The sequence below is a fragment of the Acytostelium subglobosum genome (assembly GCF_000787575.1).
Source record: "Acytostelium subglobosum LB1 DNA, scaffold: scaffold8, whole genome shotgun sequence".
Lineage (NCBI taxonomy): Eukaryota > Evosea > Eumycetozoa > Acytosteliales > Acytosteliaceae > Acytostelium > Acytostelium subglobosum.
The window spans coordinates 1,251,206-1,263,226 of record NW_012236525.1 but is presented as its reverse complement, the minus strand read 5'-3'; the positions used below and the strand labels follow the sequence as shown (position 1 = coordinate 1,263,226).

The window sequence follows — 12,021 nt, the reverse complement described above, 5'->3', positions numbered from 1 at the left end:
CAAAGGACAAACATCATCTAACAACTCCTATGAACTCCAACAGACTCGTCTCATCAAGATGAAGCGATATACCACATTCTTTGCTGTCGTAATCTACATCAACTCGGATCACCAACATCAACAGCTATTGTGCAACAACTTGATCGATTGTCTAACACCTTACTGCTGACCAACATCGTCCAACATTCAACTATTATACACCAACGTAATCATCTCACCAAGATGAAGCGATGCATAAACATTCAACGCCTTTAATTACCAAAATACTAATCCTTGGATCAAAGGCCAACAGTGGAGACCCGGCACCTATCACAACACACACGTTAATCAACAATCACATCATATATGTAGTCACTTGGACGAGCTGGACTATCAATAAGGAGGACATCCAAGTTTTCAACTCTATATATAGATAGTGGATATACCAAAAAGGGAACAAACTACTGGTCACCTCGATCGATCTTGGACCAGCACATGCTGCCCTAGAGATTACAGTCAGCCAGTGTGGACATGGCAGCAAAGCACACCTGCCACACCTATAGTATCACGATCTAGTGATCTGGAGCGACAAATTGGTTTACAGGTACCAACCTGGCACGACATCGGTCAACTTGTTGGGCGACATTATCAGTGTTGCCACACATTTCCTGCTCTCAACATCTGCAATACTCTCTCCATTCCACGGACGGGAGGAGAAGTGCCGATACACAACATCTTGACCATTCAGATTGGCGAGCTCAACCAAGACCGACAAGGACCTCAACGGCACCACGCTGGCCTTTCAATGACCGACTCCTCAGCGAGCACTTTGACCAATCCCTTGACGGCGATTTCGTTACTCTATCAAGTAAAGATCAAACATATCGATCAACAATATCTAAAGTAATCTAGACGAGGGATGGGATCATTGAGCTATTCCAATAGCCTTGGTGATGATACGTGTATATTTGCCACATCGATATCATGTGCACACCTACCGCTTCCACCTGTACTTCAACCATGTCAGACCACCACATGTTGATACGATGGAAGATGTATCACCGATTGAGAATGTGGCACCGGTGCAGGAAGACACACTGATGAATCAACGAACTTGAAACATCTGACCATCAACAGCATGTATGACCGGTCGAGATGCCATCAATGCTCCCAACATCAATCACTGAGTTCTACATTGACAAGGAGCTGCAAGAGTCTGATTGGGGCTTCATCAAGACGATGTTGCCCAATCTACAGACACTTGGAATGCTCAACTCCCAGGTCAACATCACCGCCGACATTTGGCCAACGAGTGGTATCAAAAGGTTGTCAGTGAGAGATAGACATGGCTCGATTGAGACTCGGGTCTTGGCACAACTCTCTAACTTTGATGGGGAGTTTGACCTTATATCCATCAGGAGCATTGACGCCAATACCATTCTATTCATTAGCAAGGATATTAATGATATGAGTGGATTCGTCAACATTGACAAATACACTCACTACAAACTAGACTTAAGGATACTATCCTAACAGTAACAACAACAACAAAGTACAATGCTACAACAACTTCCATAACTACATCCACAACAACCTGAACAACTTCCAAAATTACAGCAACATCCTCCACAACAACTTCCAAACTATGGCAACAACCTCCACAACAACTTCCACAACAGCCTCCACACCATCCACAAGGAGTCATTTACAAGGGGTGGCGACAAGGTCTCCAATAGGAATCGCATTAATGTTCCATTTTATTGTATATATCCTTGATATCATGAATGCCTTTCGAATGCGTCTCGACACAACGATGATGCACCAACAATGTTCAACACATACGTTTGATACACCAACAGATTCAGTACATCTACAGGAATCGATCTATATATAATATGTGACTGTTGAACCTATTCTTACTAAGTACAGCTTGCAGTGACATCTTTTCGCATCATTGACATTCAGCACCAGATCCTACCAACCAGAGTACGGAATCCGGTCGGTACGGTTACGGTTTGAGGAAAATCTCCCGGTCGGTAGACCGGGAAAAATTTTTTGATTGAATACCGGTTTAGACTCGGTTTTGATCTTGTCTTCGGTATCCATTTTTTGATCTGGTCCGGTTCCGGTGCGGTTGGCAAAGTCACCGGTTGATAGTATTCGGTCGAAAAGGGTCTCGGTCGTAACCGTACCACCGGATTCCGTACTCTGACCGAGATGATACAGGAGCTAGATGAACTCTCGCCAAAGACTACCCGTTCCACAAAGACCACTCGTTCCACAAAGACCACTCGTTCCACACAGCCAGCACCTGCTCCGCAACTGCCCGGTGATGTGATTAATTCAAAGAGGTACTTGGCATTTATGAGTTTCAAAGTGAGCGAGATGAAGGCCTTTGCTCAAGGCAAGATCTTGTCCTTTCGAAAAGTGATGAACTCAAAGCTCAATTATGCTACAGACTATATCTGAAAGAAGATATAGCGGCGCCTACCAAATAAATATATGTTGACCACTATTAATAATTAATTAATTAATTATTAAGTTAATGCCAAAGTGATTGATTGAGTGAGCCTCGGTGATTGAGAGGAGTATGGGTTTATGATTTGGCGGGAACTATTCAGTTGAATCCATTGTATGTAGGATGATCAATCCTTCACAGAAGAAGAGGCCATTCCTACAAAGAAGAAGTCATCAGCGTGAACCCACCTTGGTTGGCTTGAGCGCCTTTGGTTGCTTGGGCACAGTTTTCCTCTCCACAACAGTCTCACTGTCAGTTGACGTTGTGCCTTGACGCAGCAGATGGGATGGTACGAAGGAGGGTTTGACAACACCATTCTCGATCTTGAACAAGAAGCGGTACTCCTCTGAGATGAAGAAGTTGCATCCTCCCCAAGTCGTTTGGTTATTGGTCTTGTCAGGCTCATTCTGTAGATCGAGATTGAATGAGTCACGATTTATAAATGCATTGGGATCGAGCCCATCTTGCTCCATCTCGACGCCACTATTGTCGACATCTGCTCTCGGGTAAACAAAGAGAGTTTGGTGATATCTCCTCTTTGACTGGTTGGGGTTGGTGGACTCGACCCGAGACTTGAACTCTTCGGTCTTCCGGTCAATGACATGTTTGATCTGAAGGGATGAGGGTGACTCAACGTTGGACTCCTCCGAGCTGAAGTAGTCCTTGAGCATCCTTGTGACCAGGCTGAACCAAATGTCACAGTCCGCTTTACCATGATTGGGGCAAAGAAGTCGAGAGTGATGTTTACGTTGTACTCTAAGCACTTGTTCTCCATCACCTGTAGCAGCTCATAGCACTTGAAGGTAGGTCCGTTGTCTGACCAGAAGTCTAGGTGTTCGATGCCACATCTGGAAAGAGTGGCCTTGATGGGGATATAAGTGGAGTGCTTGCTCTGATCAACGAAGCACTCAAAGAACTCCTTGGACTTGAACATATGCTCCAAGCATATCATCGCGTGTTTGTGTGTCTTGTCCAATATGTTGGACAGGAAACTAGCCATGTGATAATGATTGATTGATCGAGTGAATGATTGTACAATGATTCAACGATTGATTGAAAGGAATGAACGATTGAATGGAATGAATGAATGATTGAATGAATGATGGAATCATAGGTTAGTGACACGTAGTTTATGAGGGGCAATCTATTACATACCTAAAAGTGTGCCTCATGATGTTGCCATCAACATTATAGATCATGACGATGGAGAAAAAGGATCTGGTGACTGCATCATAGAACTTCTTGGACGTCATTGTCTGGGCCTGGTTAATGTTGATATTCTCCTTGAAGTCCCATACCAGGAGGATCTCCCCAGCCTTCAAGTCTCTCTTGGCAGCCCGAAAGGATTCCCTTCTTGATTCATGAAGTAGCTTGTGTTGAGCAAGGGCTTCACTATACCCTGGTCGATCGATTAGCTTCTCCCACTCAACACAGTTCGGGCACATATCAGTCTTGACCATGGCCCTCTTGTAGTGCTTCTCCACATATTGTTTAAAGGTGTTGAAGGCCAAAGGTGGTCCTGGTTTGGTGTCCTTCTTTGAACCGCTCGGTTGGCATGGGCAGGTGCTGGTGTGGCCTGGAGGGGCGTTGCATCGTCTTGGCATGCTGACTGATTGCCAACCTGTGCAGGAGTATGATCCTTGGAGGGATGGACGTGATTGTTGTGTATACTTGGGTCAATATAAAAGAATGTGTACTCATACTCATCGAGCGTAGCTAGTAGGTGATTGCCTTTGTTCTCACCAGTATGTGCACCAATGATATGCTACATATCAATTAGCACCTCCTTTGACACAAACTCCTGCGATACATAATGTAACTTTACTCCAAGGAATGCCATGGAGTATGTCGACGTTCACCCATCAAACGATACAGGCCAAGATATGTTAGTACACAATATATTTGCTAATTGGACTGCTCTATTTATTCATACGAAACAGACTTGTGTGTCTTGTTGAAATAGTATGTAAATTTAAAATGGGTATTCATTCGATTGTGAGGTGAATCTTTCCTCCAGAGTCCCTTGGTCTGAATTCAATAGGTTTGGTTGGGAGATGATATTAATAGTAATATTATTGATAATGATAATTAAGTAGTAATTTTAATTTAGTTCAGTATAATATTAAAGGAAATATAAGTATAGATTATTTAAATTAAAAAAATTTGTTGGATTTTGAAATGGATACTAAAATGTAATTCATAGCTTTTAAATTAATATTTTAATTTCAGTTAATTACAATTATAATAATAATAATAAGTTCCTGACCAATAATTTTATTAATATGACCTATCAAACAAGTCAATATTGTTACCCATTTGTTAATATTATAATTGGGAAATTAAAATAACATCAATTAAATGGTTCTGATCATAAACATGTGAGCATTGTTGTTATTGGATTAGTAAGTTATTAATTATTATTATTATTATTATTATTATGTGCACATTGTGTTATCTGAATGATTGTCCCAAATGTAGAGATTATGATCTTTCAATAATCCATCGGAGAGTTGGTAGCCAATTCGATGGAGGAACCACCTTGTAGGTGTAAAGTCATCTTCTAGATCATTCTTGTTGAAGGGGTCACTTTTAAGCCAGACATAATAATAATCATCATCATCATCATCATCGTCATCATCATCATCATCGTCATCATCATAATCATCGTCATCATCCTCGGCATCAGAGTTGTCTTGATTATCTGTTGTCATACGAGTATTCGATCCACCTAGGTGGCGCAGGATCTCATTGTCATCCTTGGTGCCAAAGAACCATTGAAGTGTCTCTAAGGTGCCGCAATTTCGAATGATCCTCCTGCCAAACTCCATACGATCCTTGATTATTACTGGACTCTGTTCAAACATGAACTGGAGGATGGCAATGTTGTTTGTATAGATGGCATAGTTAACACWTTTAAAATCGAATAGATATTCGGTGCCCATGACATTGTCCTCAAAGATGGTCTTGAATAAWTCCMATCGATGTTGYTTAATGGCTGTGAGTAGGAACCCTTGTATTACATCACTGTATTCCATCTTTGGYCGCATTGTCATKGCYATTTCCCTGATCTGCWTGTCATTGTGGTGTGTGAAGATGCCATCCAAGAATATAATGGCTGGACTATTATTGGTCACCACSMGCCAGTCCAACTTGATAATATATCTCAATGATGTCTGAGATGAAATGGGACCGTTCAGCAGTTTGTTGGCAACTGACACTTGTCCACATTGCCATGCCATGCCAACCAATCGGATAATCATTTCTGGCTCATTTTTGATGTGACCGATCAGGTGATCGATGAGTGGGATGTCGCCCAATCGGACTGCGGTGTCCAGTGTCTCTTGAACAAATCGTTTGGAATGAATGGTGCCACCAGTGTCCAAAGAGCAGAGGCCCTTGAACTGCTGGAGCGTAATCACAGCAGGCTTGACATGATTCAGTACCTTGCTGAGGGCCAGAAGCTTATCGCCAGATGAGACAATAATGATTTCGTCTTCCTTCCCGAAACCTTCCACACTGACAAGGGCAGAAAGGTGACGGACAATGGCATCACTATCTTGATCATCTCTACGAAGTGCAGCAATAAGTCCCATCGTGAGTGCCTTTCTCGAGTCCTCCTTGGGTGTTGATAGAATAGATTGGGTGGCGGCGAGGATCAGCTCGAGAGAGCCATGTGTTGCCAATGCCTCGAACTGCTCACCGATATAAAGACCAATCTCGTACATGAAGTATTCAATGAGATCCACTCGCTTCAACTGTACAAAGAGTTTGGTGACGTACATGAAGAGCTCGACATAATATTCTTCCTTTGATGAGAATTGATGGGTGATGATCTGAGCCAACAATAGTGTGTCAATGATCTGTTTCCTGTCCTGTGCATGGCATTGTGGAGCTGGCGACAGAGCATCAACCACTAGAGTGATCTTGTCCATCATAATATCGATATCCAAACCAGCTCGTCTTGCCAGTATCACAGTGCTCTCGATGTGCGAAGTGAGCGAGGTCGACCAATCAACTTGATATTCCAGGTGGTCATTCAGGTAGCCAATGGCCTTGGTTGGGTCGGCCGTCTGCAATGCACCATCTTTCAAAGTGATCTGATCAAACTTATCAAACGGCACGACCATGGTTTTGTTGAGCACCTTTCTCAGTTGTTGCAATTTGTTCCAGAGTAGCTCATCTTCAGAATACGCAACAATCACCAGTATATCAATCAATGCTCTCCAATGACTTCTGACTTGATTGCCGTTGTCCACCTTTCTTGATAAGTGCTCTGTATTGCAACGGACCTCAAGTAGACCAACCATAATCTCGCGCCACACGCTTTGATCGATGTCACTTCTGAAGCGATTCTTGGTCCATAGAAAGAGAGTCTTGATGGTTACCGGGAGTGTGACGGGTGAGGTCTGAGAGATGAGTATTCGCAAGGCATTATAGTTGGCACCAATGACAGCGTGTTGAAGCAGCGAGGGGCTGATGAACATATGTTGCCATCGTCGATACACTGATGAGAAGATGGTTTCATCAGTCACGTATTGACACACTACAACTATATCCTTGTAACTTCTCATTTGAATTAATGGATTGTTGGTTGAATGTTGTTGGTATTGTTGTTGGCGTAGCTTGTAATAGAGCAATGATTGATGACCATTGCGACAGATGTCCTCGACAGATATCCATTGTTTGTATGGCTTTGATAGGATGTATCTTGCCTTGTCGCCATCTTTTGACACACAATCATAAGTACAATGTATGTGCAGGTGTCCCTTTACTTGTCCAAACAGATATGTGTTGTGTAGAACTGACTTAAACAACTCGTTCATCATGTATTCTTGTAATTGTTGTTGTAGTTGTAGTAAAATTTGTTTGAATGATTGATTGATGTTTGATTAATTGTTGGTTAATTAGATAGTATATGATCTATAGAACAACAATATTATCTGTTGGTTAATTAGATTGGGAATTTAAATTAATGAATCACCTCTACAACTATCTCAGACCTGTAACTTTCATTATTCATGCACAAACATTCCCCACAGAGAAATTACCCACACCAGCATCCACTCAATCAACACAACTAGTCGGCGACGATCGTCACAATACTGACAATCGACTTACACAGTCCCTGTATCATCTAACAATCATACCACAACCAACACAGTTCAATCGTCATTGTAACGTGGTAACGGTGCAGGCCTGGCAGCGACAGACAACAGCAACAATAGTCGGTGGCAACCAACAAGTACGACGACATCGCGACCCTCCATGCGACTACAGACGTCGCTGAACGTGCATGATGGTTACGACCCACGACGGGTATGAGTCATAGTCCATGAACACGACGATCACGACCTGACCATAACCATGACCATGACCTTGACTATGACCATGACCATGACAACGACCATGTCCTGACGATTGCAACTACCACTTTTTGGCGTCTTAACCAATTCAACAATGCTATTGACAACGAAGGCGCCAGCAGCAGCAGGCATTGGAGCTACATCACAACTCGAAGCCGATCCAAACTGACAACTGGAGTTGTGGACTGATGACCATTTACTTTGCCCAGTATGTTGCTCGAGCATTGGRACAGGACATCAAGTAGCAGCAGAACAAGCAGCAAACAAGTGGATGCAATCATCAGCGAACTGGAGGATGCTCAACCAAGTCACATAATCAATACAGTTGTGGACAGACACCTGACGACCTTCTTGGACAACCACATTAACAATGGCTCCATTTATGACACACCAGCAAGAGTTGATACACACCGACCAACGAAGAAGAGGATGGCTCCGTCCTCCACAAAGAGAACGCAGCAGGCGAATAACAAGAAGTTCGGTTGACAACCAAATCCAACACACCAGAGACAACTCCACCTGTAGATCAAAGAGCAGCGTGAGTGAACTGAAGCAGCATCAGTCAGCAACCAAAAGAAAGGCATCATTGCCATCAACGACAACAACAACAACAACAACTGCTACACAGAACAAGAAGCCCAAGACAACGACCACAACGACAACTGCTGTTGCACAGACCAAGAAGCACAAGACATCAACGACAACAACAACAACAACAACAACAACTGCTAAGACCAAGAAGCACAAGACAACAACCACATCTTCGCCATCCAACATGCCATTCAACTTGACAACCAAACAACATCGATGATCAGAAGCATCAGCAGTCAGAGAGGATAGCTCGCAATCATCAATAAATCCAACAACCTCTGTTTATAACAACAACACAACTGGTTGATGCTGCCAACATAAGTGAGATATAGTGTCATGTGTCTTCAATGTCACTGTTATTGCATCGATGTGCTCACTTCTATACGCTTGTTGGTCGATTGATTGATTGATTGATTGATGTTGAAAACATACATGTCTGAAACAGACTTGATGATTTAATTGATAGCTCGTGAACATTGTTTGATCGATCTGTCTAGGGTCCCAAGCAAGTTCTGAACAATTATACCTGTCGATCATCTGTCCTCAATGAGGTGAGGTAGACCTGCGCACCACCTGTGTACGCTTGAAGACCATGAACTGAGCTGAGATGTCTTCATTGTCACTACTATCGATTGATAAACCAATGATGTAAATCTCATCCTCCATATTGATGATGTTGATGAGTTTGATCATTGAATGATGCATACCATTACACTTGATATTACATTATAACTTGTTTAAACTCTGTATCTGTATAATGAGACACTTTAAATTGATGTGAGAATAATACTACTGTCTGGCATAGGCAAGGGTGTCACGGACTTTGGCGAGGAGATTGTCCATTGACTGGGTGGGTTGGTTGTTTGCCAATTGGAGTTGTCTGCCTTCTTTGTAGGGGAACCATGCCTGGAGATGGTGAAGTATTGCAATCATCGCATCTGTATCGACGTGCTCCTCCTACTGAGTGTTTCAAGTCACTGATTGGCACTTGCACATGCTCCTTGCAGTGTTCAATGTTCTTGCAACCGCGATGTACTGTTTTCTCGTGCCTCACCAAGTTGTCGTGCCTGCCCTTAAATCTGCAACCATCTGGCCGCAGTGATGCGTCTTCTTCGTCATTCTCAGTCGCTACTCTGACTGCTCTGTCATGAGTTTATTTTTCGGTGTGTAGTGTGCTGGTCTGGATGGCTGGGTTGCAGGATAGTTCATTTGGGTTGTTTTGTAGTCCAGAATCGTTGCAGAAAGTGAGATGGGCAGGAAAATGTTGTGTTTGGTGTTGTCCCTTATTTTCAAAATAGTTGTTCTTATTGTCAATTATAAGTAATTATAAGTATAAGTATAAGTAGATGTATGTCTTTTATTTATTCTTTATTGTAGCAGTAGTAGCCTTCAAATTGTATTTTGGCAATGAAATGAAGCGAAAGAGTGACACTGTCAAAGAGATCGATCTTAGTGAGAGAGTAGTGATCATCACTGGAGCCAATGCTGGTCTTGGCAAGGAGATCGCTTTAAGATTGGCGCGACGAGGTGCGCACATCATAATGGCTTGTCGAACAGAGTCCAAAGCAAACCAAGCCATACAGGAGCTGATCAAAGCTACAGGCAACACAAAGATAGAGTTTATGCAGCTAGACCTGCTCTCGCTCGATTCTGTTGTGTCCTTTGCCGCTGCTTTTAGACAGAGATCACTTCCATGTCACATCCTTGTAAACAATGCAGGAATAATGTGGCTCACAGAGGACTCTGTGAACCAACCACCTCTCACAACACAGCCCGACAACTCTGTATTCAACACCCAGTTCTTAGCAAACTACATCGGACACTTACTACTCACGCTGTCCTTGTTTGACATCCTAATGAAGTCGTCATCGAGCATTCTTAATGTTTCAAGTTCAGTTCACAACCTGTCATCACTCAACCTCGACAACCTCACTGGAAATCACTCTCAGACCTTCATTACTTACTGCCAGAGCAAGCTTTGCCAAATCTACAACACATACGAGCTTCAGAGACGCATTGATCAGTACAGCGCCGATCATCCAGAAGAGCCCAAGTGTGTAGTGAACGCAGTGCATCCTGGAATCTTTGCCAGTGAAATCGTCAGTCTCCCTTGGCCCCTCAAAGGACTCTACCATACCGTCTTCAAGTCGGCGGCCTACTGCTCAGAGTACATTGTAGAATGTCTCGTCTCCCAACAGCTTCAAGGAATTGGAGGGAGGTACTTTGATCATGGCCGTCAAACCAAGTCATCACGTGCCTCCTATGATACTGCTGTCTCATCCCAATTGTTCCAAAGGACAATAGAACTCATCTCTACTCGTCTGCCATCCAATTGCAATCCATTGTCACCATCTGGTTCTTGGTTGTAGGTTGAACCAATACATACTCTTTTGATTGATTTGTTTTTTTTTTGGAAGCACATTCAAATTTGAATTTCTCCCGCCTGGATTGTTCAACAGATAAATAAATAGAGTGTTGTTATCCAACTTTGAGTTTAGAGTGAACAATCATTAATTCTCCAATACTATTACAACAACATACAAATAAATATTCAAAATGAAGATAGGAGAAAAGAGAAAGAAGTCAAAATATAACAAGCAATTAAAGAAAAGGAAGAGAGACATACAACAGATTAACATTACCTACAAACCATTGTTCCCAATCAGTGTATGTTCTTTCCTTGATCAATGTAAGAGTATTGTACAAATACCGTTCCAAAAGGCTGCATGGGAGAATGTATGTATCCAACAAAGTGTCGACAATATCTTCGTAACATCCGTTAACATACAATGTTATTACTAGCTGTTAACATTCTTCAAGTCTCTGTGCTATGGTTATGGATTCCAAGATGATGATCTCCCCTCTGAACAACAACATACCATTCATTTGCCAACACAAACACCATCAATTATTATACACAATCATGATGTGACTGCAATCAGAAGACTAGAGACCAAGATTGGCCAATTGGAAAAGGAGTTGCTTCGCATCAAGACTGAACAGAACCAATTGTATAGGAACAACTTGGTTCAGTACAATGAGTTATTGAAACAGGTGATCAAAGCATCGCAAATCGTACAGGATCATGTCCAAGGTATGTCGTTCACTTTGAGAATGCATTTACATACTCCAAACAACTAATCATAAAGTTAACTTCACACAGGATCGACTGTTCAAGCGCCAGCCCCTCCTCCCCCACCACCACCTCCTCCTCCCCCTCCTCCACTAACAAAGGTAGCTCCCCAAGTGGTATCACCTTCCTCCTCTCTTTTGGTATCAAAGAAGAAGTCCACTGTTGGTGCAGCACAGTTGCAGGTGTCAGTGGCTGACATTACCGGAGTAAAGCTTCGCAAGACCAACTCTACCTTGTTGAGATCCACAGATATCAAGTCACCGAGCAAACAAGGAATGACTCCAAAGAAGCACTCTCCTGCAAAGAAATCAACTCCACTCAAGGACATTACAAACAGTAGCAACAACATAACACCCAAAAGCCGCTCAAAGTTATCAACTATGTGCAAGTCACCATTAACTCCAGCATCTCCTCTAACAATCTCGACTCTTAGATAA

The 12,021-nt window shown here is 42.7% G+C and overlaps 7 protein-coding genes across 7 annotated transcripts; 3 read left to right on the top strand and 4 right to left on the bottom strand.

Moving 5' to 3' along the window:
• Positions 1 to 2,196: 2,196 nt before the first annotated feature.
• On the top strand, positions 2,197 to 2,448 carry SAMD00019534_048960 (hypothetical protein; the record flags this gene model as incomplete). The annotated part of the gene is made up of 1 exon (XM_012900386.1): positions 2,197 to 2,448. One exon carries the CDS (start codon positions 2,197 to 2,199, stop codon positions 2,446 to 2,448), a length of 252 nt encoding a protein of 83 aa, XP_012755840.1.
• A 222-nt stretch (positions 2,449 to 2,670) lies between these two features.
• SAMD00019534_048950 (hypothetical protein) lies at positions 2,671 to 4,101 on the bottom strand (the record flags this gene model as incomplete). The annotated part of the gene is made up of 3 exons (XM_012900385.1): positions 2,671 to 3,181; positions 3,253 to 3,489; positions 3,653 to 4,101. 3 exons carry the CDS (start codon positions 4,099 to 4,101, stop codon positions 2,671 to 2,673), a joined length of 1,197 nt encoding a protein of 398 aa, XP_012755839.1.
• An 831-nt stretch (positions 4,102 to 4,932) lies between these two features.
• On the bottom strand, positions 4,933 to 6,981 carry SAMD00019534_048940 (hypothetical protein; the record flags this gene model as incomplete). The annotated part of the gene is made up of 2 exons (XM_012900384.1): positions 4,933 to 5,364; positions 5,941 to 6,981. The coding sequence occupies 2 exons, from the start codon at positions 6,979 to 6,981 to the stop codon at positions 4,933 to 4,935; spliced, it is 1,473 nt and encodes a 490-aa protein (XP_012755838.1).
• A 1,437-nt stretch (positions 6,982 to 8,418) lies between these two features.
• SAMD00019534_048930 (hypothetical protein) lies at positions 8,419 to 8,637 on the bottom strand (the record flags this gene model as incomplete). The annotated part of the gene is made up of 1 exon (XM_012900383.1): positions 8,419 to 8,637. One exon carries the CDS (start codon positions 8,635 to 8,637, stop codon positions 8,419 to 8,421), a length of 219 nt encoding a protein of 72 aa, XP_012755837.1.
• Positions 8,638 to 8,997: 360 nt separating this feature from the next.
• On the bottom strand, positions 8,998 to 9,156 carry SAMD00019534_048920 (hypothetical protein; the record flags this gene model as incomplete). The annotated part of the gene is made up of 1 exon (XM_012900382.1): positions 8,998 to 9,156. A coding segment is annotated over one exon (159 nt), but the record flags the coding sequence as incomplete, so codon positions are not given.
• A 641-nt stretch (positions 9,157 to 9,797) lies between these two features.
• On the top strand, positions 9,798 to 10,820 carry SAMD00019534_048910 (hypothetical protein; the record flags this gene model as incomplete). The annotated part of the gene is made up of 1 exon (XM_012900381.1): positions 9,798 to 10,820. The coding sequence occupies one exon, from the start codon at positions 9,798 to 9,800 to the stop codon at positions 10,818 to 10,820; it is 1,023 nt and encodes a 340-aa protein (XP_012755835.1).
• Positions 10,821 to 11,007: 187 nt separating this feature from the next.
• Positions 11,008 to 12,021, top strand: SAMD00019534_048900 (hypothetical protein; the record flags this gene model as incomplete). Its single annotated transcript, XM_012900380.1, has 3 exons — positions 11,008 to 11,187; positions 11,254 to 11,545; positions 11,615 to 12,021. The coding sequence occupies 3 exons, from the start codon at positions 11,008 to 11,010 to the stop codon at positions 12,019 to 12,021; spliced, it is 879 nt and encodes a 292-aa protein (XP_012755834.1).